Source organism: Candida tropicalis (assembly GCF_000006335.3).
Source record: "Candida tropicalis MYA-3404 genomic scaffold supercont3.4, whole genome shotgun sequence".
Lineage (NCBI taxonomy): Eukaryota > Fungi > Ascomycota > Pichiomycetes > Serinales > Debaryomycetaceae > Candida > Candida tropicalis.
Window position 1 is genome coordinate 1,019,438 of NW_003020056.1, and position 27,552 is coordinate 1,046,989.

Here is a 27,552-nt window from a genome sequence, read left to right on the forward strand (position 1 = left end):
TAATAAATATTTGAAAAAACAGCAGGAGGGTACAGGGATAGAGTGTTAAGGTTTGTTGATGTATATATATAAAAAAAATGAAATAAACTAAACTAATAGTTGTTGTCTCTTTTCTTTATATAATTCTGTGGTTGGAGAAAAAGTTGTGATCCTGTAAAAGAAAGTAAGAAAAATCTGAAAATTTTTTGTAGCGTAATAATTTCTCTCTATGAAAAAAGAAAACTGTGTGATTAAATTTTTTCTACCCAAATAAACACGTAATTAATAACAATGAAGACAAATTTATTTGGCCCTCGTATTATTATTTTTATTCTTACATAATTTTAACAGCACAGTTGTTTTTTTGTTTTGTTTTTGCAACGATTTCAATGAGCCAATTACGACAGCACCACCACCACCATTGCCACCAAGGACAACAAATAATAATTATAAAAAGAAACAAAATCATCTACGACTATTATTATTATTAACTCCTTTCATAAATCATTAATTCATCTACTAAAATACATATGAGTTAATCTATGCAATCTATATAAGTAAATCAACCAAAAGGAAGCAACAACTAATTTGTTGGAATTGGATTGGTTTTTGATGTTAAATCATTGATTCCAACTAAGCCAGCTTGTTGAATAACAAATGTTTTGGTTGTAATGTCATTGGTATTAAGGTGTGGTTTTCTATCATAGGATAAAACCATATCATTAAGAGCATTCTGACTAATGAAAATATGATCTTGACCTTCAAATTTTTCTCTCTTTTGACCAACAAAAAACTCAACATTACTTAAAGTTATCAATTTACCATTCCATTTATCAAAAGAATTCAAATCAGGTATACAATTGGAAATGTATTGTTTTTCAACAGTAGTATAGCAACTGTCTCGGGAATAAAATTTAAAATCATTTATAACAACATAATTGACTTGTTCGATGGAATCTGTAGAAGATGCAATGGATTCTCTTCTTTCGTCATCAAACACTGATGATGCAACACTGCTACCATCATCAGAATGGGTATTCGAATCTTCTGATTTAATTTGCAACATTTGACTAGCACGGAACATTTCTATAACCTCAGCAACATTGTCACTTGATGATGTAGAATTTCTATGTCTACCATAATTGGCAGCAGCAGCAGTAGCAGCTAATAATGCATTGTTTCTGCTATTGTTTCTTACAGGTATGGACTTGAGTTTAGTAATGTGACGGAAATCAATTGGCAAACTTAAATCTTTACCAATGGTGAAATTTCTAAACCAATTAATCATACCATAAAATGACCAGAATTGTAACAAAACTTGTTTGTATTCAATTCGAAGACGCAATGTGTTTTTGTATTTGACTAATGATGAATTGTTGGTGTTACCCGTATGTTCTTCTTTATACATGGCAGAAATCAATTGATCTAAAGAAGGAGCCTCTCCAACTTGAAGATTAGCTAAGGAATAACAATGCAATAAAGTTCCTCTGTGTTTCTTGGAAAATCTTGCATATTCTTCGCTTGATGATGTAGGTTCAAACAAAAACTGATTATCTTTCAACTCATCATAGTAATTTCTAATCAATTGCATGGTTTTATTATTCTTTTGGTTTTTAAATTTGTTTTTCAATTTAGTAAAACTTGAATCACTAAGAATAGACTTGCTAGAATCAATTCCTCCATAAGCATCACCAGCAAATAAATCATTCAAATCATCATCATTATTGAAATTTTCGTTGTAACTAAACCCATTGTTTTTCTTATATTGGGAATTGACATCTTTGGTTAACTGATTCAAGGAATTTAATTCAAAATATAGACAGACCAATAATTCTTGAAGTTTCTTTTCAACATTTAAAGCATATATTTTCAACTGAGTCGAGTTGATCTCTAGTAAAACCGGTTTCCATGATCTGTTGCCACCATTGTAATGATAAGGTGTTAGGAATTCTGTTTTAATTAATGATAAGCCGTAATAGTTAACTGACGAGGAATATTCCGGGATATCTTCGGATGGTTTGGAATATTCTGGTGGAGGTTGTGTTGTTGCTGTTGTAAGATGAGACATGGCTGATGGATATCAATGTTAGTACCATATATCTATAAGAATAATTAAATCAATAACCCCGAGTGATAATGAATCAATGAATCAATAGTATAACCCATCTATAAATCCAAAAAAAAAAATATACCAATCCAGCAAATAAGAAAATTTCAACTTTATTTATAGTTTTTGATTGATCAAGTGGAGAGAATTTAATGATATCTCCTCCTCTTAAGCAACATAAGAAAAACAAAAAGGCTGCGTCCATTGTCAATCTCCGTTTATATTATGTGGGGCTTCCGAACACGCACAAAATTAAAATAAGAAAAAAAAAATATTTCTTGAGACTCTGCGACAAATGTCGTAGTCCATTTTCTCCGAATGGGGAATTCTCCGACGACATTTCTGATCATGCTTTTTCAATTATGTCGTCCATTTATTTTATTTTTCTTAGCACCAGGTTGTTTGCTTGTATGCGTGATGGAGTTATCGATAATACCCAAGAAATCTTCCCCCAAGAATATTTTTTTTTAGATAGAATACTATGCAATATTCATTTACTAAAAATCTTGCTTTATCAATTGTGACATTGTGATTGTGATTGTGGTAGTGGAGGTGGTGTGAGCTGTAGGCATTATCAATTCTCTTCTAACATCTTCGGAGTAATCGCTATAACTAAAAATAAACAACAACAACCACACAGTCGTAAATGTGTTTTTAGCTGGTTTTTTTGACCATCTTTATTTTCCCAGTATTTGATGGACAGATACGAAATGAAATAATTTCCCACACTGGGTGTCGTATTGCAGATTCGATTCATCATCTGGTAATATCGGGGTATGTTCAAAGATAATAGATATACATACCTGTTTAAACTAAGGTTGAAGCAAAGTTAGTGTAAATGAGGTAAACGAAATAACTTAAACCTTATGGTGATCAAAAAAAAATTCTTGAAAAAATGAGTAGAAACAGAATCGGTACACAAGGGAATTTGATGTGTTTATAAATGATGAAATACTTGGAATCAAGAGAAGTGGGAAAACATGGAAATGTGGAATAAGTGGGGAGATCATACATGACACTAAGAAAACGATGAGGGAAATTTTATTACACACACATATTTGTACACAACACCCTACATAAATCAAATAAAAAATAAATAAACCTCTGTTCCGTGACAAAAACTATCTTTAGTACTTCGTATTGTTCTTCTCTGTATGTCTGTAAGATAGAATACTATGTGCGGTATTTAACCTCTTGTTTCACTCTCACTCTTTCCGTATAGCAATTACATATTATGCATGAAATTTAAACTATACCAAATAAAATAAAGGCTTTGATTATCTGAACGACATTTTACCAATCTGGATTAAAATCTCTCATGACTTCATGGAATGGATAATACTTCCGAATTACTGCTTTTACGTCGTTCCCTTCGTGACTCTCAATAACGAAACACGTCTCTCTTCATCCCGAGACGTTATGATATCACCAGTTCATGGCTTTCTCTGGTTATTCTAAACGCGTCAACATTAAAAAAAAGAGGTTTTGTTGCAATGTGCTGAATTATTTATGTTGCTTTCGAGTTTCAAGTCAGTTACAATTTTTGATATAACCAATTCCGAGAGTAAGCGAAACCAATGACCAAAAGCCATGATCGGTTTGGATTCTTGTGTTGGTTGTACCATTCTACAACTAACAAGAACAAAAAAAACCTTATTCATTTCTTCCTTCTTCTTCTTCATCATCATCATCAACAACAAGGAAAATAAGAATAAAAACCCGCAAATCTTCGCATATATCCAGAGTTTTCGCAGTCATGTCACTGCTCGCCTAACTGTCGGGAAAAAAAATGCAATCCCAGACACAAAAATTTTTTCTAATGAATACACACACACAAAATAGCTCAAATGAAATGCAGTTTTAGTAATGTACTTTCTTTGATTGGTTGACATGAAAACTATCTATGTTCTCCTTTATTCATTTAGTAATTCATGAAACTTATATTCAATTATGGAAATTACATAATCGTATCTATTTGAATTTCAGACCATATTTCAAATTTTCAAATATCCAAACCATAAAATTGGCTTAAAAATAAAGAGCAATATAATTCTAGTAGCGGATGCGGGTAGAGTTTCATAATTTGCTCTATCTCCAGTCAAACGTACAAGTTACAACTGACAGCCTCTATTCTTTTGTTTTTGTTTTTTTTTTGGATTGATATTTCGTAAACCTTTCTCCTCCCCCATTTTATGATTTGCGGTCCGATTTTCAATTTGAACTAAAAAAAAAAGAAAAAATTAAAGCTAGCAAAGATTAGCGTATCTATTGTTTAGTTGAGGTTGCTTTTTTTTTCATTTTTTGATTATTAATCGGATAGAGTAGACTAGACCCGTAATATTTAATAATTGCTTTATACTTTTAATCATGATGATGATGATGATTAGTTACGGTTTAAATCAAAGTCGGAAATATGTTCCTCGGCATAAACTCACAAGAAAAATAAGCTATGTCAATATACGTTATTGGTACATTTTGCACCCAGTTATTTGTAGTCCATACTTTTTTGATCTCAATTCTTTGGGATCTGTTTTTATCACATCAGGAATAATCTGTCAGTACATGATTATTCATATTAGCCACCAATCTAGACTTTTTTTTTCTTTCATGCAATTACAAGCCCCCAGCCCCAGTTGGTTTACACTGCAACATTTTATTGAATACATGATAATCTTGTGTAGTTAAAAAGTTTATGACCAGAATGTAAGGGAAATAAAGCAATTGAGAAACAATAGCAACATTAAAAGCCTTGTTTTGTTTCATGAAGTTTGTATTATTGTTATATCAGGTTTGTTATAAATAGAAATGGTATGAATTTGACATCTATTAATGAGAAGTGGATCCCAAGTTTCAAATTATTTTCACTGATTATCTAAAATAAAATAAAAAATAATTCAACAATCCGGAAAAATTATACTTTCTTCCAACAATAACCAATATGACAATTTCAGAAGTGATTGATTAATTATAATATAATTAAAACGGAACCTGTCCGTATACGACATTTATGAACTATTACGTCATAGACAAAAAAAAATGATAGCAACTATCAAATTGCAACTAGCAACACACAACTCCGAAGCAGAAAAAAAAAAGAGGGGAACACTTTCGTGAACCAGCTGGAGGTGGAAAAAAAAGAAAATCTCCCGAGGGTGAGTCGAACACCCGACCATTAGATGGCAAGGCTGGTTGAATTGCAACCAGTTGTATTCCATTACAGTCTAATGCTCTACCAACTGAGCTATCGAGAGGTGATTTGTTGATGGTGCTGGGTTGTTCGTCGGGAGGGCTTGTTTGTATATGCCTAAAATTAAAAAGAACAATCATCTGATACTTGATAATTTAGATCATTGAACTTTTTAAGAGCATTTATAGTATTCAGAAACTCTATTAAAATAGGTTCTGTTTGATTTAATTGTCATAATGGCATGTATTTACTGTATACAATAGGTTTTCATGGGTTTCCATAATTCATTGTGTAATCTGTTTCCGTTGCATGCATTTTACTTCATTCTCTAGCCCCTTTCCAGAAAATTACTATAGTTTATTATTTAAATACTATGATGTGTCAATCATGTGGGTATATGCATTATAAGGGTTAGTTACAATATGACTGTTTTGAGATGTTGTGTAGCATAAAGGTTTTTATAATTTTCTACACTACCTTACTCAAACAATATCTTGGAATATGTTTTCCCACATTATTATACATTATTTTTGTATCTTTGAAATAATAGTTGTTGATCTTTAACTGCTCATATCAATAGGATATATAAAAGATTTGTAGTTTATGGTCCTCTTGAAGTTTTGAAAATTTACAATTGATTTTTCCTGCATTTTTTGAGAGTAACGCTACATTTTATATTCCACAATTAACAGAATATATGACTAATATTAAAAGAAATAGACATTTTTTGGGTTAAATGGGGTTATTATTGATACTGTTAAAAATAATTTGGCTTGAAACACAGTCTGTAATTATTTATGTCAATTAAAAACCAAATGTGTAGTAAATTATAAAAAATTTATATGAAAATTGAGATAAAACTAGAGCAAAAAATTAAGTATAAAATTAATACACAATTTTTAAAGTAAGCACATTTTATTTTAATTAAATACTAATTAGATATCTGGGGCTTGATAGATCAGTGATTTTGACAACTATAAATGTACTATTATACCCAAATTGTGTATATCTTAAAGTTATGCGTAACAAACCCTCCTGACAAACAACCCAACACCATCAACAAATCACCTCTCGATAGCTCAGTTGGTAGAGCATTAGACTGTAATGGAATACAACTGGTTGCAATTCAACCAGCCTTGCCATCTAATGGTCGGGTGTTCGACTCACCCTCGGGAGATTTTCTTTTTTTCCACCTCCAGCTGGTTCACAGCAACAAATATTGTTCTGTTGAGAACTGGCTAATTTTTTTTCGCAACTCATTTTCAAAACTAATAAATACAATATAAATTACATAATACATGGCTATTAACATTACTTTATTTCTTTTGCCTACTATTCAAAAATTCTTTGATATTTTCAATTAACTCAACTTTTTTTGAAGCATACTTTATATCAGGGTACTTTTTTCTAAAACTTCTTAATTGATCCATGTTGAATTGAATCAAAGTATCATTCTTCCAAGCAAATAAAATTTTATCTTCTGAAATTTCAACATTTGGTTTTAATTTCTTTTTAGGTTCATTGCTTTGTTCAATAACTGGTCTTTTCTTAGATTCAACTCGTTCAATTTCATTTAACTTTAAATTAATCTTTTTTAGTATCTCAATAGATGATTCATCATTTGAAATTGACTGTTTAACTTCTTGTAATTTCTTTATGGTTATATCATTCTTCAGTAGTATTTTATCTTGTGGTGTAAAATCAATTTGTAAAATTTCATGTTTGGCAACTTTATAAAAATAATTCATTGTTGGATTAGGAAAATCTTTGGGATTATATGGTTGAAGTTTAAATTTAGGTAATAATTCTTTAAAATTTTCAACCAAATCATCATCTGTTTGAATTGGTTCTGATTTGGTATGGTTAATATATTCTCCTGGCAATGATCTAACATCTTCTAACCATGGTAACTTGATTAATAAAAAACCTTGTGGGAATTCTGAGCCAGAAATCAATTTAGACGAATTTGTTGTACAAGTAGGATACAACGCATATAAAAATGGACGGGAATTACTTCTTGTACATCCAAAGACAATCGCATACTGTTTTAGTTTAATACATGATCGGTATAATGAAGCAAAAGTTTCTAAAGAATTAGAAAAACCACCTTGTAGACTAGTAGTAACCAAACCATTTTCAATATCAGCAGTTACAAAAGTTGGAGGTCCACAAGTATACACCGGATTGAATTGATTCAAGTCTCTAAATCCAATTAATTTCAAATATGGGGGTTTTGAAAAAAGAACAGGTTTCCCCTGTGTTGCTTCATCAACAGTGATATCCACAAATGTAGTATCTAAACTTTCTGATTCATGTAATCGATGATCAAATGCATAATTTGTAAGAAATTCCAACTGTTCTCTATTCAAAAAAACCACATCTTCACCGCCACCAATCTCATAACCTTTTCTAATACCAGATTCTTCTTTTAATTGTGTAGCAGATTTACCTTTCTCCTTTTTAATTACAATTTCTTCACCTCGTTGTTTAAGTTTATTCGTTGTAAACACTTTTTTTAAAGTTTCATCTCGTGTATACAACAACAACTCATTCTTTTTTATCTTCTCATGTGAATATAAAGTATAGGCTCTAATAGTGCACCCCAATCCACCACCAAGAGTACCATCATCACTTAGAATTAAATCACATGTGAACTGCATTCTTCTAACTTCTTTAATACGAAAAATACGTTGTCTAATTTGTTTTCCCACAATTGAATATTTAAAAACAGCACTATCTTTAGAAAACCCTCTTGGTCTAACTAATTCTTGTTCATTTTCAAGATCACGTTCTTGTTCTTCATCTTGAAGAGCACGTTCTTGACTTCTTTTAAGATAATTTGTATTCATGAAAATATCTTTAAATAATTCAAAATCAAATCTTTTATCTCCTGAAGATAAGAAAAAAGGCTCAATGAAAAATCCATAATAGTAAAAATCATCAATTATTCTCCAAATCGCTTCTTTTGTAGTTTCTTGAGTATATGGTTTATCATTAGTAGTAATCCAAAACATTCTTCTTTTATTAAACTCCTTTTTATTTGTAAATTCATCAATCATTTTACTTAAAACTGTAGTCAATTGTGTTTCACTTTCACTTGGCTTATATTTGAAAATTTCATTTAATGGTTTAATACTTACATCTTGAATCATATCATTCAATTTCTTCATATTTTGCAAATTCAAAACATTCAAATGGAATAATTTCTGGAAATTACTAGGATTTTTCATGGAACGTAGCTTTGAATTTGGTTGACAATTATAAAGATATATCCCAATACCAGTACTTCTTGAAGTCATTATCAATTCTTGCATTAAATCATTTATACTTGATAAAATTTCAAATAATTGGGACCTAGAATTTAGTTCACTAACTGGGGCTAATAATTCTGGAGTTATCTCAATAAGAAAGGCTATTCCTTCTTTGATTTCATATTGTTGAAATGCTCTTGATGATTCATCAGTAGCTTCCTGGGAATACCAACTCATGATGTTGTTGTGATTCAATTGACGTGAATGATAAGAATAAATAAGACGTGTATATCTCTCAGACAGGAATTTTGTTTGTTTTTAATTTTTTTGGATTGCGATTGAAAATAAAGAAAAAAGGTGAGTAGAAATCAAATAACCGAGTAATCCTTTCACTTCCCTCAATATCTTAACACAGACCAACTACCACCACACACAGAAGACATGTCTATCCATTTCATACTTGTACTTAATCGACAGGGAAAGTGCCGTTTAGTCAAATGGTTTGATAACACATATACTCCACAACAGAAACAACAATACATATCAGATATACATCGATTAATAAGTAGTCGAGATTCAAAACATCAATCTAATTTTGTCGAATTCCAACAACAGAAATTGGTTTATAGAAGATATGCTGGATTATATTTCATATCTTCTATTGATTTAGTTGATTCAGAATTGAGCTATTTAGAAAGTTTACATTTTTTTGTTGAAATTTTGGATGTTTATTTCAATAGTGTTTGTGAGGTTGATCTTGTATTTAATTTCTATAAATTATATTATATATTAGATGAAATTTATCTTGGTGGTGAAATACAGGAAATTCTGAAGAAGAAAATATTAGAAAGATTGAATTTCTTGGATGATATGGATTAAATGTATGAAATAGGCTCATCAATTAATAAATGCTTATTCTTGGATTCAATAATATCCCATAATTGTTTAGATACTTGATCAATATTCTTTTCTCCCACATCAACAATACATATACTTGGATCTTTAGTATCTAAAACTTGTAAGAAACAATCTTTAACTTTAGCTTGAAATTGTTGTAATTCATAACGTTCATCACCCCATCCTTTTCTTTTACTAATTTCTTCTAAATCCAATGTAAGAAATAAAGTTAAATCAGGTTTAGGTAAACCTTTATCAGGAGCTAATAACCAATCAACATCACCCAATTGTTTACTATTCTTACCCAGAGAAATTGATTCATCATTGATTTCATTTTTAGCTAATGTATAAGCAATTCCAGAATAGATATAACGATCTAAGATAACAAAATATCCCTTATTTAATAATTCTTGAATTTGTTGGTTTAATTCCCATCTATTAGCCAGGAATAATAAATGTGCTGATTGATCATTTAATGAAAATGATTTATTGGTTAAATATTCATTGATGAGTTTACCTATTGGAGTAGAACGATCAGGAAATTTGATTAATTGCGAAGAAGTAAACTTTGATGCTAGTATAGAAGCTTGGGTAGATTTACCAGATCTATCAAGACCTTCAATAAGTATTAACTGACCACGAGGCATAATTGGTATAGTTGGGGAAAAAAAAGATGAGGATATAAATCAAGACGCGTAAATTTTTACAGATTTTTTTTTTTTTTTCAAACCTTGAAACGATGATCAATTTTTATGACATTCAAGAGAAACTAGTCAATAGTATGATAAATTATCTACGAATTTTCTTTTTAGAAAAAGAAAAAAAATATGAAAGGGATTATGACCGAAAGAGTCATTGCATGACACTCCTCAACCGGAGATACACCCTTTCTGGAAGTTTTCTCTGTAATACCATCTTAAACTCTTTTCCTATCTCAGAGAATGCAATATTCTCCTGGGTTTCAAAAAAGAAACACCGCGATAAGAATTTTGCCAAAGGCTATCAAGTTGATTAGATGAAATATGAAAAACCAATCAACGACGCCCATGGAATGGATCACTGTTGAGAAAAGAAGAAGAAGAAGAAGAAGAAGAAGGAAAACATCTGTACAGTGAAAAGTTTTTTTTTTCTCATTTTTGTTTTCCTTAACTCAGTAAGGTCGTTTCCCGTGATCAAATATCGTGTACTATTCACCAAAAAAAAAAAATTCTATTTCCGCTAAAATCTTACATAAACCACGTGATATTTTTCCAAATTAAACACGACCTAAAATATTTTAAAAGAAATTATAAGAAAGTTCTATGAAGATCTTACATCAATTAGGTGAATTTCTAAATTAGGTATATATAGGAAAGATCTAACGAAATATTATAACACATTTAGTTTTGTTAAACAATTCATCTAAGGTAAGGTCTCATTTACCTCAAATTAGTAATTCATTAATTTTCTAAATATAGAAAATATTTTCTTCTGTTCCTCAATATATCCTTATCTACACGACCTTCTTTCTATCTCGATAAAAAAAAAACCAAATTGTTCTTCATTGTATGTAATTGTTCTATTTTTAAATAAATGAATATAATTAGGACAGGGAAAAAGATCCCACGGTTTCACTGATAAGTCTATAAATTCCTTCGGTTGTAACAGGACTATCAAATTAAGATCCTAATGTTAGTTACAAGATTAACCCGCTTTAATTATATCGACAAGAAAAAATAATAAAAAAAAAAAAAAGAGGATGTAGCGCTGGAAATTCAATACCCAATAAAGCCTTGTCGTGATGACTCGGCTAGTTTATACACATTCAAAGAAAAGAAAAAGACTAATTTGAAAGGTGATTCGGCGATTGCTTATTTTTTGGGTGCATCTTATATCCCTTCGAGATTCCGTTACCCGTGGTTTTTTTTATGAATATTATTCTTTCATGGATGATCCGGAATCAAATGGCTCTCAATTATGCAGAAACTAACAAAGCACAATATCTAATTAATAGGCTGAGGCTAGAGCATTGCTACAATTGATTCTTAATCGGCAATAAAACATACACCATCTGTAATATAGTCTAATGAAATTTACTATTCGAAAAATTAGAACACTGCCTCTCTTTTCCTTTCTCTGTTTGCTGTGTGTGTGAGAGTGAATGAGTGAGTGGGTGGGTGTACATTGTGTTAAAAAAATATAAATTTTCAATGCACAGAATCAATTTGAAAGGGATAATTTGATGTTGATGATTTGTGTTACCAGACTGTGGTAAAACTTGTAGTGCCAGACAATGTTCATTTGAAAAGAACAGGTAATATATTATATGAGAATGTCAATCAGATTCAATTTGATCTAAATTGAATCTAGTCTTGTTCATTTGATGTAATTATTGTAACATTTAGGTTTGACACGCTAATGTATTACACTCTAGTCTACGAGGTACGCACTGCACATGTTTCATGTGCTAATACAATTCAATCTGCCTTCTTTCTTTTTACTTTTTTTTAGGTGAGTTGTGTGTATATTTTTTTTTATTACCGTCTTTGGTTTTGTTGAGATTGCTACTACTGATGTTCAAGTGGTGGGTTTTATCCTTGTAATGGAATTTTTTATTCTCAACATTACGTGTCTGTGCGTGTGTGTATACATGAAAAATAAACAAATAAACAAGTAAAGCACATGTAAGATGATACATACATAAGTGTATACCCTGGAAATGCTGTGTAGGTTACCTGTCTTGCATTATACAATCCATTCAGTCGTCTCTTTTTAAATTATTGGTTGTTTTCGTTTCTGTCAATTGGTTGATAAACGAATTGGAAAATTTGCTACTTTTATATGAAATTACACAAAAGTCAACAACAACTAAAAATCAGGAAAATGGAACAAAAAAATTTTCTTTCTTTTTTTTTTTTCATTCTTCCCTTTCTCTCTCTCTGTTCTCTGTGTCTCTCTTTTAATTTGAATATATTTCCCATATAGAAGAAGTTTTCCTGTTAATTGGATTCAATTCATTTGGTTTACAAAAAATTGATTTCTTTATCACAACTTCTTTATCCCCTTACAAACAGTTAGTTACTTGTGATTCCACTACCTACGTTCGTTCAACTGAAAACACTTACAACAAAAGGGTGATTGAACCTAACACTACACTTATACACCCACACACAGAGACAATTTTTATAAGAGAGAGAGAGAAAAGTTTACATCTCCGCCACCAGTTACAATAAACTCACACCTACTTCAACACCCTTCTTCTTTTAACTACTAGAATAATAGAAGAAGAAGAACTATTATAACAACAACAACAGGAAACGTACAGATTTAATTTGTGCAAAAAAAAACAACATAAAATCACTAAGATTTTCCACCGTATAGAAAACGAAGGGGAACAAGAAAAAAAAAAACCAGAAGAACAATTTAACACCTTTTAAGGAAAAAAAAGGGCAGGACAATAATCAAAGTACTTTTTTTTTTCGTTAATTTGATCCTTTGATATTTCATTTATCCTTGTATTTTTAATTATTATTGTTATTATTCTTGATTAGCATTTCATTAACTTCATATCATTATCATTTTATTCCAATAAACTATGCCCTCTTCATGTTTAGTTATTGGATCAAATCCAAATATTGCTTTTTACGCTTGGAGGTTTTACAAAACCGATTCCCTTGATGACATCACTTTGGTTAATTCTAAAATCAACAAGAATCTCCCAATAACATGGAGATCTCCTCAACTTGGCTCATCCCAATATAAACCTCATGATATCTATTCATCCTTGAAACAGGTGCCTCAAAATAAAAAATTTGATATCGTGATCATGGGATGTAGTTCATTACAAGATTTCCAAGGAGTATGTGCTGGATTGAAGAATTTCGTACATCAAGATTCAATAATATTGGTTGAACTGAGTGGATATGTGAATTTAGAACCTTATGTCACAGCAAATTTTGCCAAATCTCCAGTAAATGTTGTATCCATTATGAATGAAAGTGATGTTAGAATCATCAGATCAAATGAATATTCTCATCAACTTAGAAACAATGATTCAAGAATTTATATCGGTTCAACATCAGGATCATCCAAAATTGCCAATAATAAGAATTTCCAAAAAGTTTACAAATTATTGCAGCAAGTTCAAGAACAATCACATAGTTCCATCACTTTGTTAAAATCTCTTAATCCAAAAGAATTTATGACGTATCAATGGAAATTGGCTCTACCACGAGTTATATTCAACCCAGTCTTGACTTTATTCGAAATTCCTTTCCCTGAAGAGTTGTCTAAACATATATTATCCAAACCTTTAATCACTGGTTTAATCAATGAACTTTTTAAATTGATTAAGAAAATGGATTGTAAATTAGTTAAAGGATTTGAAAATGAAGCCAATTTGTTGAAATACTGGAGTGGTGTTTATCCATCAACCAAGCAAAATGAAGATTATATCAACTCACCATCGTTTTTGTATAACTTCAACAAACATTTTGATTTAGAACTTGATTTGTTATTATTACAACCAATATTATTAAGTGATGATAATGGTGTTAGAACTCCATATTTGGAGAATATTTATTCTACAATGAGTCAATTCCAAAAGATCAATGGTCCTGATGGTTCAGTTTTCTTTCAAAGAAAAGGTGAAGCAAACGATCTGAGTGCGAATGGCAGCAACTATCAACAACACAAAGAATTAGATCAAGATATTGAAGAAAAGATTCAAAAGCAAAAGCAATTAGATTCTGCTATTAAAGATATCGAAATTTCCAAGATTGCTTTAGATAATGATGTCATTAAACAAGATATGAATTTGAAAAGTATACAACATAAGATTGCAGATGCTGAATCTAGATTGAAAAATTTGCAACGCGAATATGAAAACAAGTCCAAAGCTGCTCAATATGAACATGATGAAAAATTGAGAAGACTTGCATATGAACATGATCAAAAGTATAGATCATTAGACCAAGAGTATAAACAAAAGACTAAAGATTTAGAATCATCATACAGCAAAATGAATATTAGCAACAGCAACAATCAAGAATCAGTTGCTGATATATCGCCAGTATCAATTCCTGCTACACAACCAAGTTCTAAAGATAATACACCAAGAAATGTTAATCGTGACTCTGTCATGACTCAATCTGGACTTCAAGATTATAAGAATTTCGTTCAATATGGTGACGCCATTGGTCCAGATACTCCTGTTATTCATCAGAAACAATTTTCTTCACCTTTGCAACCAATACTGCAAAGCAGTCCAAAAGATGAAGAAAATGGGGAAAATTTTGTTGATGCGAACGCCAGCCATCTGAGACAACCATTTGAACAAAATAGAAGACAACCGTCTCATGGCAACCCACAACAATTTGCTCAAAATAATGATTATCCTGTTCAAAATGGTTATTATGATTCAAACCAAGATCATCAAGGACAAGCACCACCACCTCCTCAACATTCAAAACTGTATAGAAATGGCCCTCCACAACAATACAATACAGGAAATGGTTCTATTCCACCACCACTTCATCATCATAGTCATAGTTATCAACAAAGACCAAATGGTAACCTTACATATAATACTAGTTTTTCAAGCGATCAAGCTCCACCACATGGTTTACCAAATGGAGGCATGTCTCAAAATCAATTTCCACCACCTTTAAGATCCAACGGCTCTATGGTTGGTATGAACAAACATCAAGGATATCCACCAATGGGGTATAATGGGGGTCCACCACCACCACAACAACAAGCACAACTGATGCAAAGATTGAATTCCATGCAAGGATCAGTCAATGGATATTTTGAAAACCAACTGCAATCAGGACATCCACAAGGTGTGGTCAACCATTCTAGTTTCAACAATGCTGCTCCAATAGACCCATTTATTGAACAACGTTTTAAAGCTAATCCTAAGAAATCCAACCGTCGTTCAACTATGCCATTGAATGGAAATTTGGATGGGTTAGACATGGGTGGTAGAGGTGGTATGCCATTACCAGGATCCGGACGTAAAACAGTTAGTATGATTGGGCCATACAGCAATACTAATGGACAAGTTCCACAAGCACCAAAAAGAGCCAGTTCAAGTGGACCAATGTTGTTGAATAATACTGATGGAGGAAATATTACATCACCTCAACAACCACCTCCTCCACAAATGCATGGAAATCATTTAAGACCGCCAAGTATGAATGACTCTCAAACTTCTTCATCATCAGCAAATTCTAATGATACACCTAAGACAAATAATGATAATATTAATTTGAATATTCCAACCATGGATTCAAGTAATGCTAAACCACTAGGAGGAATTTCTTCATCCAATAAAGGTGAATCTACTGAAAAGAAGAAGAAAGGATTATTTGGTAAAAGGAAAAAGTAAATTCATTTGAGTTTGATTTGATTTGATTTGATTTTTATTTTTTGTTTGGGTTTGATATTTCTTTTTCTTTCAGTTTTATAGTTTTGTTTTATCAGTTAGTTTTTTTTTTTATGTAAAGGTTATATCTTTTATTATTGTTTAATCATTTTACCTAATTTATTACACATCCATGTCTTACATATAAAATATAATGCTTTAATATATATATATATATATCTTCAAATAATAACATACAAATTATCACTAGTTTATACATTTTTTTTTTGTTTTCATTTTGCAACTAAAAATATTCAAACAATTGTACACTCTCACACGACCTCCAATTTAATTGGTGGAAATTGAAGCAATGGAAAAAAAAAACACCACCAATTATGAAATACCAAGATTTCAAGGTTCAACTCAAAAGATTAATTTACTTTGACTTGTAATTCTATAACTAAAAGTCAACTATTACCTATTCCTATATATTATAAACAACTGATCATATAATTCGAGTATGACTAAGAGATCGTTTTATGAAGATGATGATTACATTGTCAATAAACCAGGTACAATTACTGCAATTACATCAGAATTAGCAGAAAAAGAATCAACTCATGGAAATGTTAAATTTATTGATGGAATGATTATTAGAACAACACCAATTTTAGAAAAATATAGTAATTTATTAAGAAATTTAATTTATGATAAATTATCAATATTTGAAGCTGAATTAAATACTCAAAAATCAGCATTTAAAAGTGAAATTAATAATTTAATTTATGAAATTAATGAAATTATTAAAGAACCAGTATTACCTAATTTAATTTATATTTTAACTTTAAGTTTATCAGGTAGTATAATGGTTAGAAATAGAAATATAATGTTTAGATTTTTAAATCCAGTTTTATTTGGTGGTGTTGGATTATGGTATTTTATGCCATTAACATTTAATCAATTAGGTAAGAAATATAATGAATTAGAATTGAAATATTCACCTGAATTAAATAAACAAAGAATTGAATTTAATAAAAATTTAAATATTTGGGGAAATGAATTACTGAATGGAATTGAAAATGCTAAAGGTTCTGTACTTCAAGCTGTTCATGATTTTAGAAAAACTGTCAAAGAAAAATGGGATTAGAATTCATAATATCTAATAAGGAAAATGCAATATATTATTAGTATGTAAGAATTGTCTAAATAAATATTATAAATATTCATATCTACTAATTAATGATGATTTGAGCAGTTGTATAAACAAATGCAACACCACCGATAATCAACAAGATATAATCCAAGACTGCTAACCAATATCTTGTTGATTTTTCTTTCTCCAGTAAACCATCATGAATCTTACAACAACTTTTAAGATGTAATATTGGTGGATACATATAAACCAATGGAATGCATGCAAAACATCCAACAAATGAAACAAATTTGTCTAAATTTTGACCACCAATAAATGCAACATAAGCAATAAATAAAACAAATACTGCTCTAAATAAATTCTTTAACCATTTAATCCCTGGTGAGCTCTTACCACTACCAAATATTAATTTCGATTCAAGTAATCTAATAGCTGGGAATAACTGTAATGGTGTGGATAATAAAATAGCTAATGAGTATAATAATTGAGTCATAATAACCATAATTGAATCTTGAGGAAGGTTTAATAATATAACAGTTTTAACATTTTCACCAAAAGTTAAATATCCTAAACTTCCAACAGTAATCATAATTACTCCAATGGTGAATACGACTTGACCTAAAACTTTAGTGAAATTATTTGGATGAATCATTGATTCTTGAATTGGAATAATCAATCCAATACCTTCAAATGCAAATATAGCAGTACCAATAAATAAAGCAAATCCAGATTCATTAAAATAATATTCAATATTATCCCCAAAATGTCCTTGATCAATATCTAACCATTGATAGAACATGAAATATAAGATAGTGATGATTCCTGTGAATATGAAAATATTTGCCAATAAAGCCAGTAAGGATAATTTAGTAATATCACGAATTAAAGACAATGGAATAATTATTAAAACTTGTAGTATAATAAACCACAAGATATTTAAATCTGAACTTTCAAAATTAGTTACATTCACAAGGAAAGCACGAAGATTCTCCAGGGTGAAAACAATGTAAGCCGCTGCAAATCCAATTTGTGAAATAACAATCGAAGATAAGATAAGTCTTTGCAACCATGGACCGTATAATTTCATACCAATTTCAGCAAAACTTGATACTCTAGTTGCCATTTTGGTATATACAAGAATAGAATAACACCACCATGAAAGCAATGCAAAAAATGCCAATACACCAATAGAAAATATTAATCCACCATTAGCAAATGCTCTGGGAAGGAAAAGCACCCCAGTTCCAACAAATGCTTTTAATAATAAAAAATATGCTTTCCTATCTGTTGCTGTACCTCTAGGGTTGAAATTATCCCTCGCAATCAATGGTTCTTGTTCCCCAACATCTTCTGAAGGTAATAAATATTTATAGTGGTTTGTGATATTCTCATCATCTTCTAATTGTTCACCTGCGAAATGTCCATAGATGCTTAAAAACTCAATAAAATTTTTAGTCAAGAAATTCGGAGTAGTTGTACGTAATGATTCAATATTTGGGTTATTTTGCTGACTCAATAAGAATTCACGACGAAATCCTCCCGGAACATTGAATGAAGAAGCTCTTGATCTGACAGAATTGGAGCCTAAAGAATCACAACTTTTTGATTTTTTCAAGTTTGGTCTTCTTTGCGCATCTTCTTTGATCTTGTATAAATCTCTTGTTATATCTGCACCTTCCTGATTTAATGAATCAAAATCTGTTGGCAAATGTTTTGCAATTTTCTTGATTAATTCTGGATTATCAATACCATTAGATAAATCAATATTTTCATTTTCATTTAAATTTGTATTAATTTCAGATGATTCTTGATCATTTATGGAACATTCACCATTTATTGAATCGTCATAATAATTATTATTTATATTATCAAGACCCCCACCACGTAAAAATTGTGAATTTGAAATATAAGAATTCGAAACTGAACCTCTTGGAGAATTATTAGTTAATGCAAATGGAGATTGAGATAAACTTGTTGGTCTTGTTAATAATGCTATAGATCGTCTTCTTTCTGAGATGTTCTTAATATTCTGTGGTTTTGACATAACGAAAGAATTAACACTCAAATGAATCAACTACTCCTCTCACAAACACACGTAGCTGGATGAAATCTATTGACCTTTCAAGATTCAAAAAAAGAAAGAACAGAAGTAATCAAATAAAAGAAAATAAGAATAAATTTAAGAGGAAAAAATTATTTATACGGTATTAGGATTAATGTATGTAGTGTAGAATTGCCCAAAAAAAGAGATGATGATGATCTTCCTAAAAAAAAAAAGAAAACAAATCATTCATTTCAATTGAATTTGAATTTGATAATGTAACATCAGATAGTTTCCAACAAGTTAAATTAGCAAAGTGGAGAAGTGGAGGAAAAATTGTTGGTCTGATTACGTATAGATAATAAATAATAGAAATTGACACTTTGTCACCCAACGAGAAAGTTTTGTTCTATAGATAAAGCAAATATTATAACACAAACTGTAGCAGAATTAAATTAACTTTTCTGACTCCGATACCGCGCTATTGCCGTGCGATAAAAGGAGATATTCCGTCCCATTCGGTGTTGACTGCGATACAGGACATTGGTGTGAGAGAGTGAAAGGAGAGACGATACGATAAGCGTACAAGTTTACACTAAAATTATCCAGATTATACCATTGATAAACGATTAGATATTCAGATATACCTCCAGGATAAGTGTATTAACAATATCAACGGATCTTTATTGGTTGCGAAATCACATAAATTCAATTTATAATACAAGCAAAGAAAATTAAGAAATTAAAAATAGTGCAACCTATGCAGAATCTTACATTTGCCTATTTCTGGAAAAAAAAAAGCTAAATCAACTCAAAGATATATTACAACAAGAAGCAAGATGCAAAATATGGTAATTGACATAAAAACATTGTATTTTAAACAAATATTTTTGCAACTAGACCAACTCGGAGCCCAGTAGAATTGAGTCAGGCTTGAGATTTAAGCCAATTAGTGTCAAGCCATTTGACAAAAAAAAAACAAAGAGCAAAAACAGCAAATAATTACTCAGTGATAAAAATATACCAGTCTAATATTGTCTGGTTTTCCATCGAAGAGACTATCAACTCTGGTTTTAGAGTACCCATTTTTTTAATTTTTGTCAAATCACCATACCATAATCACGTTTTATACAGCACGTGACATATAAGAGAAAAAAAATTGGCACTTTTTATATTTTTCAAAATGACACAAATCAACACAACCCATTGATTCCGGATGGAATGAGAGAAAAACAGGGGGCTTATTTTATTTTGGTGTATGTAATTAAAGGGGGTAGGAATCATTAACCGAATAAAACAAGCACGCTAATTTAAAGTTAGAGGGAATTTGAGAGGTTCTGAGTTTAATATTTTTTTTTGTTTATTCCTCAACCCGGAATGTCCATGAAATTTTCAAACGGGGGGAAGTTTGTTTGTACTGGAAGAACCGGATTTTGGAAGACGTGGATTTCAAATCTTCTTGATGATATTTTTTTCAAAACCAAGGTTTGGAGTTGATTTCTTGATGTTGTATAGGGTATGATCTCGAAATGTGTTTAGTCAATTGAGTTGCAAGAAAAAACCAAGACATTAAACCATTCAATTGATGATTGAGCGTATACGATGAATTAGAATCATATATGAAAGAAATTCTTTTAGTCCTTTGTGACACATTCATGTAGCAAACTAAAAAGTATGTTTCTGTTTTTTTTTGGGGCCAATTTATTGTATAAAGGGAGGAGGAAAAGGAGGAGGCGGTAATTTAACTTTTACGTGAAAATTACATAAAATACTAAAAAAATAAGGATTCAATAGTAGTTGTTACTCAATTGATGAGGATATAAATATATAAAGTATTCTCAAGATCATATACTTTTCTCTCTATTTTGTTTTATATATTCTTTTATTAATCACTAAACAACTCATTATCCAAAAATGGTTTTATGTAAACATATCGATGCGTTGACATTAGAATCTGAGATTTTAAAATCTACTCCACAAGCTCAATTGCAAAAAGAACAATTCATTGATGCTTATGATTCACATACAAATATTCCAAAATATGAGATTCCACTGGAATCAGCTAGTTCAGAATTGATCTACAAGTACCTTTCTCAAGAATTGTCTCTTGATGGTAATCCTACTTTGAACTTAGCATCATTTGTCAACACTTATGCTGATGATTCATCAATGAGATTGATCAAAGATAATTTGACCAAGAATTTGGCTGATAATGATGAATATCCAAGTTTAATTGATGTTGAAACAAGATGTATCACCATCTTGAGTAACTTGTGGCACGCCCCACATAAAGTTGACCCAGCTACTGGTAACAAGATCACCAACTCAATTGGGACCGCCACTACTGGTTCTTCTGAAGCTATCATGTTGGCAGGTTTGGCATTGAAGAAGAGATGGCAATTGAAAAGAAAAGCCGAAGGTAAATCAACTGAGAACCCAAACATTTTAATGGCCACCTGTGCTCAAGTTGCATTGGAAAAATTTGCAACTTATTTTGACGTTGAAAATAGATTGATTCCAATCACTTCTGAATCTGGACATTTAATTGATGTTAGTAAGATTAAAGAAAACATTGATGAGAATACCATTGGTATTTTTGTTATTGTTGGATCTACATTTACTGGAGCATTCGAACCAGTTGAAGAAATTGCAAATTTATTAGATGAGGTTGAAAAAGAATCAGGTTTAAATATTAGAATTCATATTGATGGAGCATCTGGTGGATTTGTAGCACCTTTTATTTTCCCACATTTAAAATGGGATTTTGCTAATCCTAGAGTTGATTCAATAAGTACATCTGGTCATAAATTTGGATTAACTACAGTTGGTTTAGGTTGGGTAATTTGGAAAGATTCTGATTTATTACCTAAGGAATTACGTTTCAGTTTAGATTATTTGGGTGGTGTTGAAGAAACTTTTGGTTTGAATTTCTCAAGACCTGGATTCCCAGTTATTACTCAATATTATAATTTCTTAACTTTGGGCAGACAAGGTTATGCTGAAATTTTCAATAGTTGTATGACTAATGCAAGAGTTTTAGCTGGGTTTTATGAAGCTACTGGATATTTTGAAGTCCTTTCAGTTATTCATCATAAATTGTCTGACTCAGAAAAGAAGAAAATTTATACTAGAAAAGTTGATGAAACTGATGAAAAATTAGATTGTAATATTTATACAATAAATGAGGATTATCAACCAGGGTTACCAGTTGTTGCATTTAGATTTTCAAAAGCTATTAGGGATAAATATCCTGAATTACCACAAGAATTATTTTCTTCAATCATGAGAAAGAAAGGTTATATCATTCCAAATTATCATTTACCACCAAATGAAAACGATACTGAATTATTAAGAGTTGTGGTTAGAAATACTTTATCTTTGAATTTATTAGAAAGATTAATTAAAGATTCAACTGATGTAGCTGAATTATTATTTAAAGCTGCTGATTCAGTTAATGCTATTGCATCAAAGAAAAACCTCGAAACCGAAGATGAAAAGAGAGAAGAAATCCATCGCCTTTTGGCTATCATTTCATCCGCAGGCGATGTTGAAATCAGAAAGAAGCAAAAGGAAGAAAAACACACTGATTGTGGAAAGGATAAAAAATCATATAGAGGTACTTGTTAATGGGGGTGCTTGTAGAATAATGATGATATTTTTTGTTTTTAGAAATATATAAATGTGAATTTTGGTTCGTGACACCACTATTTTTATAATGCTAATGTACACGTGTATTAATTAAAGTATATTAAATAAAAAGTAAATTAATATTAAATAATGATGATGGAAAATAAATGCTAATTGTTTAATCATAATCCCGTTTGTCTCTTACCCTTAATTAAATTCTTAAAAATAACCCAACTTTTGACCAGCTTCTTGATTACCAAGTTTATAAGCTTTTTCAAACCAGTGTTTTGCTTTACCCTTTGCAATACCCATTTCACACAAGTCACCCATGAAATTCATAGCATCAGGTGAACTAAATTCGTCAATTGCTCTTTCACACCACATAACTGCTTTATCTGGAACTGGACTTGGAATATATTTACTTGCCCCATTACTTCCTTGTAAACACCATCGAGCCAATCCAACCATGGCATCTGGATGTCTTCTAAATGATAATGGAGATGAAGAGGCTTTAATATACCATTGAATAGATTTATTTGGATTTTCTTGACGATTCAACTCCCCACGTTCATAAACGATACCCAATCTAACTTGTGCTAACAAACAATTCAATTTAGCTGATTTATTATAATATGTCAAACTCTTGGCATAATTAACTGGGGCCAACTCTAAGGATTTTTTAATGAATTCATCTTCAGTGGTTAAATCACCAGGATAAATACCTTCAAAAATCTTACCCAATTCATAACATGCCAACCCAATGACTTCTTCCATTTCTGCTAAATCCTCTTCATCTAATTGAACTTCATTCAAATCAATGTTGGATAGATTCTTCAAATATTTGAAATATTTGATACTTCTCATTTCCGGTTCTTGTAAGTAAAACATAGCCATTTTCAAAATTGCTCTATTATATCCAAATTTAGCCGAAAGTGTATAGTATTCAACAGCTTGCTTGAAATCATTCAAATCATATTCATAAATTTCACCCAATTTATACAAGGCTTTGAAATCTTTATCATTAATTTCAAGAACTTTATCATAATATTCAATGGCTTTATTAAGGTTCTTTTCCATATTGAAATCTTGATTATAAGAAATCAAATAGTCTTGCTTGCATAAACTTGCATAGATGAAATAAGCTTCACATCTAACACCATCTCTTTCTTGAACCCCGGATGCAAATTCTTTAATAAGTTTTGTAATATGAGTAACTGAACTTTTAATAAATTGAGCCTTATTAGATGCATACTGTTCAGGTTGAATACTTTCACCCTTGATGTTAATATAAGAATATAATTTATAATTAGTAGCAGTGATCAACATCTTAACCCAATGCAATCTATATTCAGCAGTCTTGTTACCAGCAGCAATACGTGAACGTAATTGAATAAATTGTTCAATTTTCTTGCTGATAATAGCATCCTGAACCTTAGGTGGTGCTGGCGGTGGTGTTGACTGTTTTTGCTTTTGCATTTGTTTTTGCTTTTGCAATTGTTGTCTTTGTTGGCTGGTAAAAACAGGGACACTGTTTCTTTTATTGGCAACTGGACTAGGAGTCTCCATCAACATTGATCTCCTCTTAGAATCAGTAGTAGAAATACTTTGTCTTCTACTTCTTGGAGTGGATCTACCACCCCCATATTCAGTTTGTTGTGACAACAACGGATTGGAATAATTCATCATCATGAATTGATCAGTTGAACCTCCATATTGAGATGGCGGTACCGACGGTGGTGGGGGTGGTGGAAATGGCATCATTGAACCCATTGGTAGTTCTGGCATCGACATATTTGGATTAAATGGGAATCCCTGTGGTGGGCTCTTATTCTTCTTTGAATGTTTCTTGGATTTCTTACTCTTTTTCTTTGATTTAGATTTTCGGTCAGTTGTTGGAGCACTTATGGCCAGTCTTCTTTTACTATCTGCAACAACAAATTTTGAGGAAGCACCACTTTCAATTGAATTATAAGAAGCTGCAGAAGCGGCAGTGCCATTTCTACTTAATCCTTCTACTGAGTTAGGAGTAGGTAATTGATCATTAGAACTATCATTACTAGATGAGTGTTTTCTACTGTGACCAATGACTTCTACTCTTCTTGGAATATCCTCTTCATCCTCATCATCATCATCATCTTCTTCTTGTTGTTGTTGTGGTTCAGGAGATGGTGATTTTTCATCTTCTTCACTTTCATCGTCGGAATCATCAAATAGAAATTTATTGTAATCTGAAATTTGTCTTGTCAATTGACCTTCACTATCACGTAATTTCAATTGCGAAAGTGACTGAGTACTTTGAACCAAAGAAGAAGGGATAGAATGTGACATTGATCTGGAACCAATGTATTCTTCATCTTCATGATATGGATGATATTCAGCTGGTTTGAAATTCATCTCCAAAGAAGTAACCCTAGCATTGAGTCCACCCATGCAAGAGACTTTTCTTTCTTTGGCCATATGAAGTGGTGCTGATGCATATCTATTGGATTTCACAGTTGACCTTCTTGAATTAGAAATCAATTCATTATCCTCTTCAATCTTTTCACTATGAATATTTCTAGATTTCTGATATGATAATAAATAATCATGTTGAGCTGGTGCTTCATTGACAAGTTGTTCAGTTGCTGCATGTGCTACGCTGACATAGGAATTTCTCTTAGAAGGTGGTGAAGGGGTAACCTTAAGTGGAGCCAGAATAGATGAAGCTGACGTTTTTCTTTCATGCTCCTTTGGACGTGGTTGTTCTTGTTCTTGTTCTGGTTCTTGTGGTGGAATCACTATCTGTGATTGACCTTTGGATGGTGATTGTTGATATATTCTAGCGTCGTTGTTTTCTTGTTTCTGAACTGCTGGTGATGAGCCTTGTGGAATTGCTGGATTATAAAAATGGGGCATTTGCATCTGCATCTGCATTTGCATTTGTTGCATCATTTGTGGATTCCCATAAAACATCATTGGATTAAAACCAGGGAAAGAATTAGGATTCATTGGTTGTTGTCTCATCATAAATTGTTGTTGTTGAGCAGCCAATGCTTCATAATAACGTCTCCATTGTTCATAATAAGGGTGCTGAGTTGGTGCTACGCTTGATCCAGAACTTGAAGATCCATCGTCATCTTCGTCCCCATCAGATGACGAAGTGTATTCACTTGAACCACTTTCTTCATCATTAGAATTTTCATCAGTATGTTGGGGTACAGCAGGAGCTGAATAAAATTGTGGACTAGTCTGATACATTTGATTATTGTTGAATAATGCTGGAGCATTCTGATCAAATTGAAGTGGCAATGGGCGTGGACGTTGATCTTGTTCTGATTGACTTTTCAATTGTTGTGGCTGTTGTTCCTGTTGATGCTTTTGTACCAGTTGCGGTTGTTCTTCAAGTTGCATTTTTTGCGGGGTTTGATGTGCTCTAAAAGGTTCAGGTGACTTTATATTACTAGACATTTGGTGATTATTAGTTCTGTTGATATTTCTTTCATTATCGTGTGGTCTTGTTTGCTTGTGAATGTTATGGGAGGCATCATCCGGATAAGCAAACAGATGATTGACATCATAATGCAAAGTATCTGTTTGAGGAGCAGTTTCTTGAAGTTGGTGGTGATCTATGGGCACATCTTGTTGATTCAAGATTAAATTATGTGGCTCTTGATTGAGATCATCGTCTGGAGTTTGAACTTCAGTAGGGATTTCAGTGGGGATAGTTGTGTTCTCTTGGGGATGCATCATGGGATTATGCAGTTGACTCGGTTGGCGAGGATCTAAAATGGAATGGTAATCTTCATTATTATTAATATTCTTATTACCGTCTTCATGAACAGTAGTATTGTATCTCAAGTCACTAGCAGTTGCTGTAGTTGTATGCATATAACTAGAAGGTCTTGGCTTTTTATCCATTACAGCAAACAGCTGAGGATCTATTAAATGTTCTGTTACTTCATCCAAAGAAATATCATTGGCATCAAATTGTAAAGTATCTTCACTTAAACCAACTAGAGGCAATTCATTTTCTTGATTAGAATAAGAACGAGAATGTTGCTTTTCTTGACGAGCCTTTGGTAATTTTCTGATATCATAATATTCTGATTTGGGTCTTGGTTTTGGTTTTGGTTTATTATTTGATGAAACTGGATGTTTAAAATTTGAAGTTTCACTTGAAGTATTTGAAGTAACTGAATCGGTTGACAGAAATATAGAATTTCTTGTTTGATTTCTTTTATGATTTGCTTCTTTAAACTTTGAAAACAATCCCATTATAGTAGTGTCGTTGATGTTGTTGAAATTGCAATGGCGATGTAGATGCTAGGTGGGAATTGGATGTCGTTGTGACTTTCACTGTGATTATGGTTGTAGTTGTTTCTTCTTAAGAAGCAGGGGATTTGGTTTTCAGTTTGCAAATGGGGTTATGGATGGTTGAGTCTTTCTTTCTTATTTTATATCTAACAAAATAAGATGGTGGTGATAGGATATGCCTGTCTTTTTATATCTAAACAGTGATGGTTGTAAAAATAAATATACAAATAAAAAAAGGATTTGTCTGTAGGAGGATTTTTTTTTTCTGCTTGTTGTTTATTTAAAGGATAAAAATAGCACACACGACACACGGGGCAGTAAGTATGAGGTCAGTCGGTGTAAAATAAGGAGAACAAAAAAAATTTTCCTTTTCCCTTTTTTGTTTAGAACAATTGCAAGACAAAATAAATTTAGGTGGGAATAACGAACAATGTAAGGTATAAGGAAAATGAACTATTTTACCCCTTTCAATTAGTATTTAAAATAATCAACAAGTTGTAATTGAAACTGGAGGTGTTGAATAATGAAAACGGAGTCTTAATCTATAACAGAAAGAAAAGAGTTAGATGACGAAATGAATATTTCTTTCACTTCTAGATTTTCTTTTTTTCATATTTTGCTATTTAGTTTTCTTAGAATACAGGTGTAGAAATTTCAACAACTTGTGCATC

At 31.4% G+C, this 27,552-nt stretch overlaps 10 protein-coding genes and 2 non-coding genes across 12 annotated transcripts; 6 read left to right on the plus strand and 6 right to left on the minus strand. All coding sequences in view use genetic code 12, as the record gives it.

The window, feature by feature from the left end:
• Positions 1–562: 562 nt before the first annotated feature.
• On the minus strand, positions 563–2,047 carry CTRG_03464 (uncharacterized protein; the record flags this gene model as incomplete). The annotated part of the gene is made up of 1 exon (XM_002549121.1): positions 563–2,047. The coding sequence occupies one exon, from the start codon at positions 2,045–2,047 to the stop codon at positions 563–565; it is 1,485 nt and encodes a 494-aa protein (XP_002549167.1).
• Positions 2,048–2,238: 191 nt separating this feature from the next.
• Positions 2,239–2,610, plus strand: CTRG_03465 (uncharacterized protein; the record flags this gene model as incomplete). Its single annotated transcript, XM_002549122.1, has 1 exon — positions 2,239–2,610. One exon carries the CDS (start codon positions 2,239–2,241, stop codon positions 2,608–2,610), a length of 372 nt encoding a protein of 123 aa, XP_002549168.1.
• A 2,618-nt stretch (positions 2,611–5,228) lies between these two features.
• On the minus strand, positions 5,229–5,337 carry CTRG_06389. Its single transcript has one exon. It is a non-coding gene; the product is annotated as a tRNA-Tyr (tRNA).
• Positions 5,338–6,341: 1,004 nt separating this feature from the next.
• On the plus strand, positions 6,342–6,450 carry CTRG_06383. The gene has a single exon. It is a non-coding gene; the product is annotated as a tRNA-Tyr (tRNA).
• A 139-nt stretch (positions 6,451–6,589) lies between these two features.
• Positions 6,590–8,761, minus strand: CAS1 (ATP-dependent DNA helicase; the record flags this gene model as incomplete). The annotated part of the gene is made up of 1 exon (XM_002549123.1): positions 6,590–8,761. The coding sequence occupies one exon, from the start codon at positions 8,759–8,761 to the stop codon at positions 6,590–6,592; it is 2,172 nt and encodes a 723-aa protein (XP_002549169.1).
• Positions 8,762–8,965: 204 nt separating this feature from the next.
• On the plus strand, positions 8,966–9,403 carry CTRG_03467 (uncharacterized protein; the record flags this gene model as incomplete). Its single annotated transcript, XM_002549124.1, has 1 exon — positions 8,966–9,403. One exon carries the CDS (start codon positions 8,966–8,968, stop codon positions 9,401–9,403), a length of 438 nt encoding a protein of 145 aa, XP_002549170.1.
• CTRG_03468 (bifunctional thymidylate/uridylate kinase) lies at positions 9,400–10,068 on the minus strand (the record flags this gene model as incomplete). Its single annotated transcript, XM_002549125.1, has 1 exon — positions 9,400–10,068. One exon carries the CDS (start codon positions 10,066–10,068, stop codon positions 9,400–9,402), a length of 669 nt encoding a protein of 222 aa, XP_002549171.1.
• A 2,927-nt stretch (positions 10,069–12,995) lies between these two features.
• CTRG_03469 (uncharacterized protein) lies at positions 12,996–15,791 on the plus strand (the record flags this gene model as incomplete). The annotated part of the gene is made up of 1 exon (XM_002549126.1): positions 12,996–15,791. One exon carries the CDS (start codon positions 12,996–12,998, stop codon positions 15,789–15,791), a length of 2,796 nt encoding a protein of 931 aa, XP_002549172.1.
• Positions 15,792–16,287: 496 nt separating this feature from the next.
• Positions 16,288–16,914, plus strand: CTRG_03470 (uncharacterized protein; the record flags this gene model as incomplete). The annotated part of the gene is made up of 1 exon (XM_002549127.1): positions 16,288–16,914. The coding sequence occupies one exon, from the start codon at positions 16,288–16,290 to the stop codon at positions 16,912–16,914; it is 627 nt and encodes a 208-aa protein (XP_002549173.1).
• An 85-nt stretch (positions 16,915–16,999) lies between these two features.
• AVT4 (Avt4p) lies at positions 17,000–18,964 on the minus strand (the record flags this gene model as incomplete). The annotated part of the gene is made up of 1 exon (XM_002549128.1): positions 17,000–18,964. One exon carries the CDS (start codon positions 18,962–18,964, stop codon positions 17,000–17,002), a length of 1,965 nt encoding a protein of 654 aa, XP_002549174.1.
• Positions 18,965–20,875: 1,911 nt separating this feature from the next.
• CTRG_03472 (uncharacterized protein) lies at positions 20,876–22,588 on the plus strand (the record flags this gene model as incomplete). Its single annotated transcript, XM_002549129.1, has 1 exon — positions 20,876–22,588. The coding sequence occupies one exon, from the start codon at positions 20,876–20,878 to the stop codon at positions 22,586–22,588; it is 1,713 nt and encodes a 570-aa protein (XP_002549175.1).
• A 219-nt stretch (positions 22,589–22,807) lies between these two features.
• CTRG_03473 (uncharacterized protein) lies at positions 22,808–26,842 on the minus strand (the record flags this gene model as incomplete). Its single annotated transcript, XM_002549130.1, has 1 exon — positions 22,808–26,842. One exon carries the CDS (start codon positions 26,840–26,842, stop codon positions 22,808–22,810), a length of 4,035 nt encoding a protein of 1,344 aa, XP_002549176.1.
• Between the last annotated feature and the right edge of the window lie 710 nt (positions 26,843–27,552).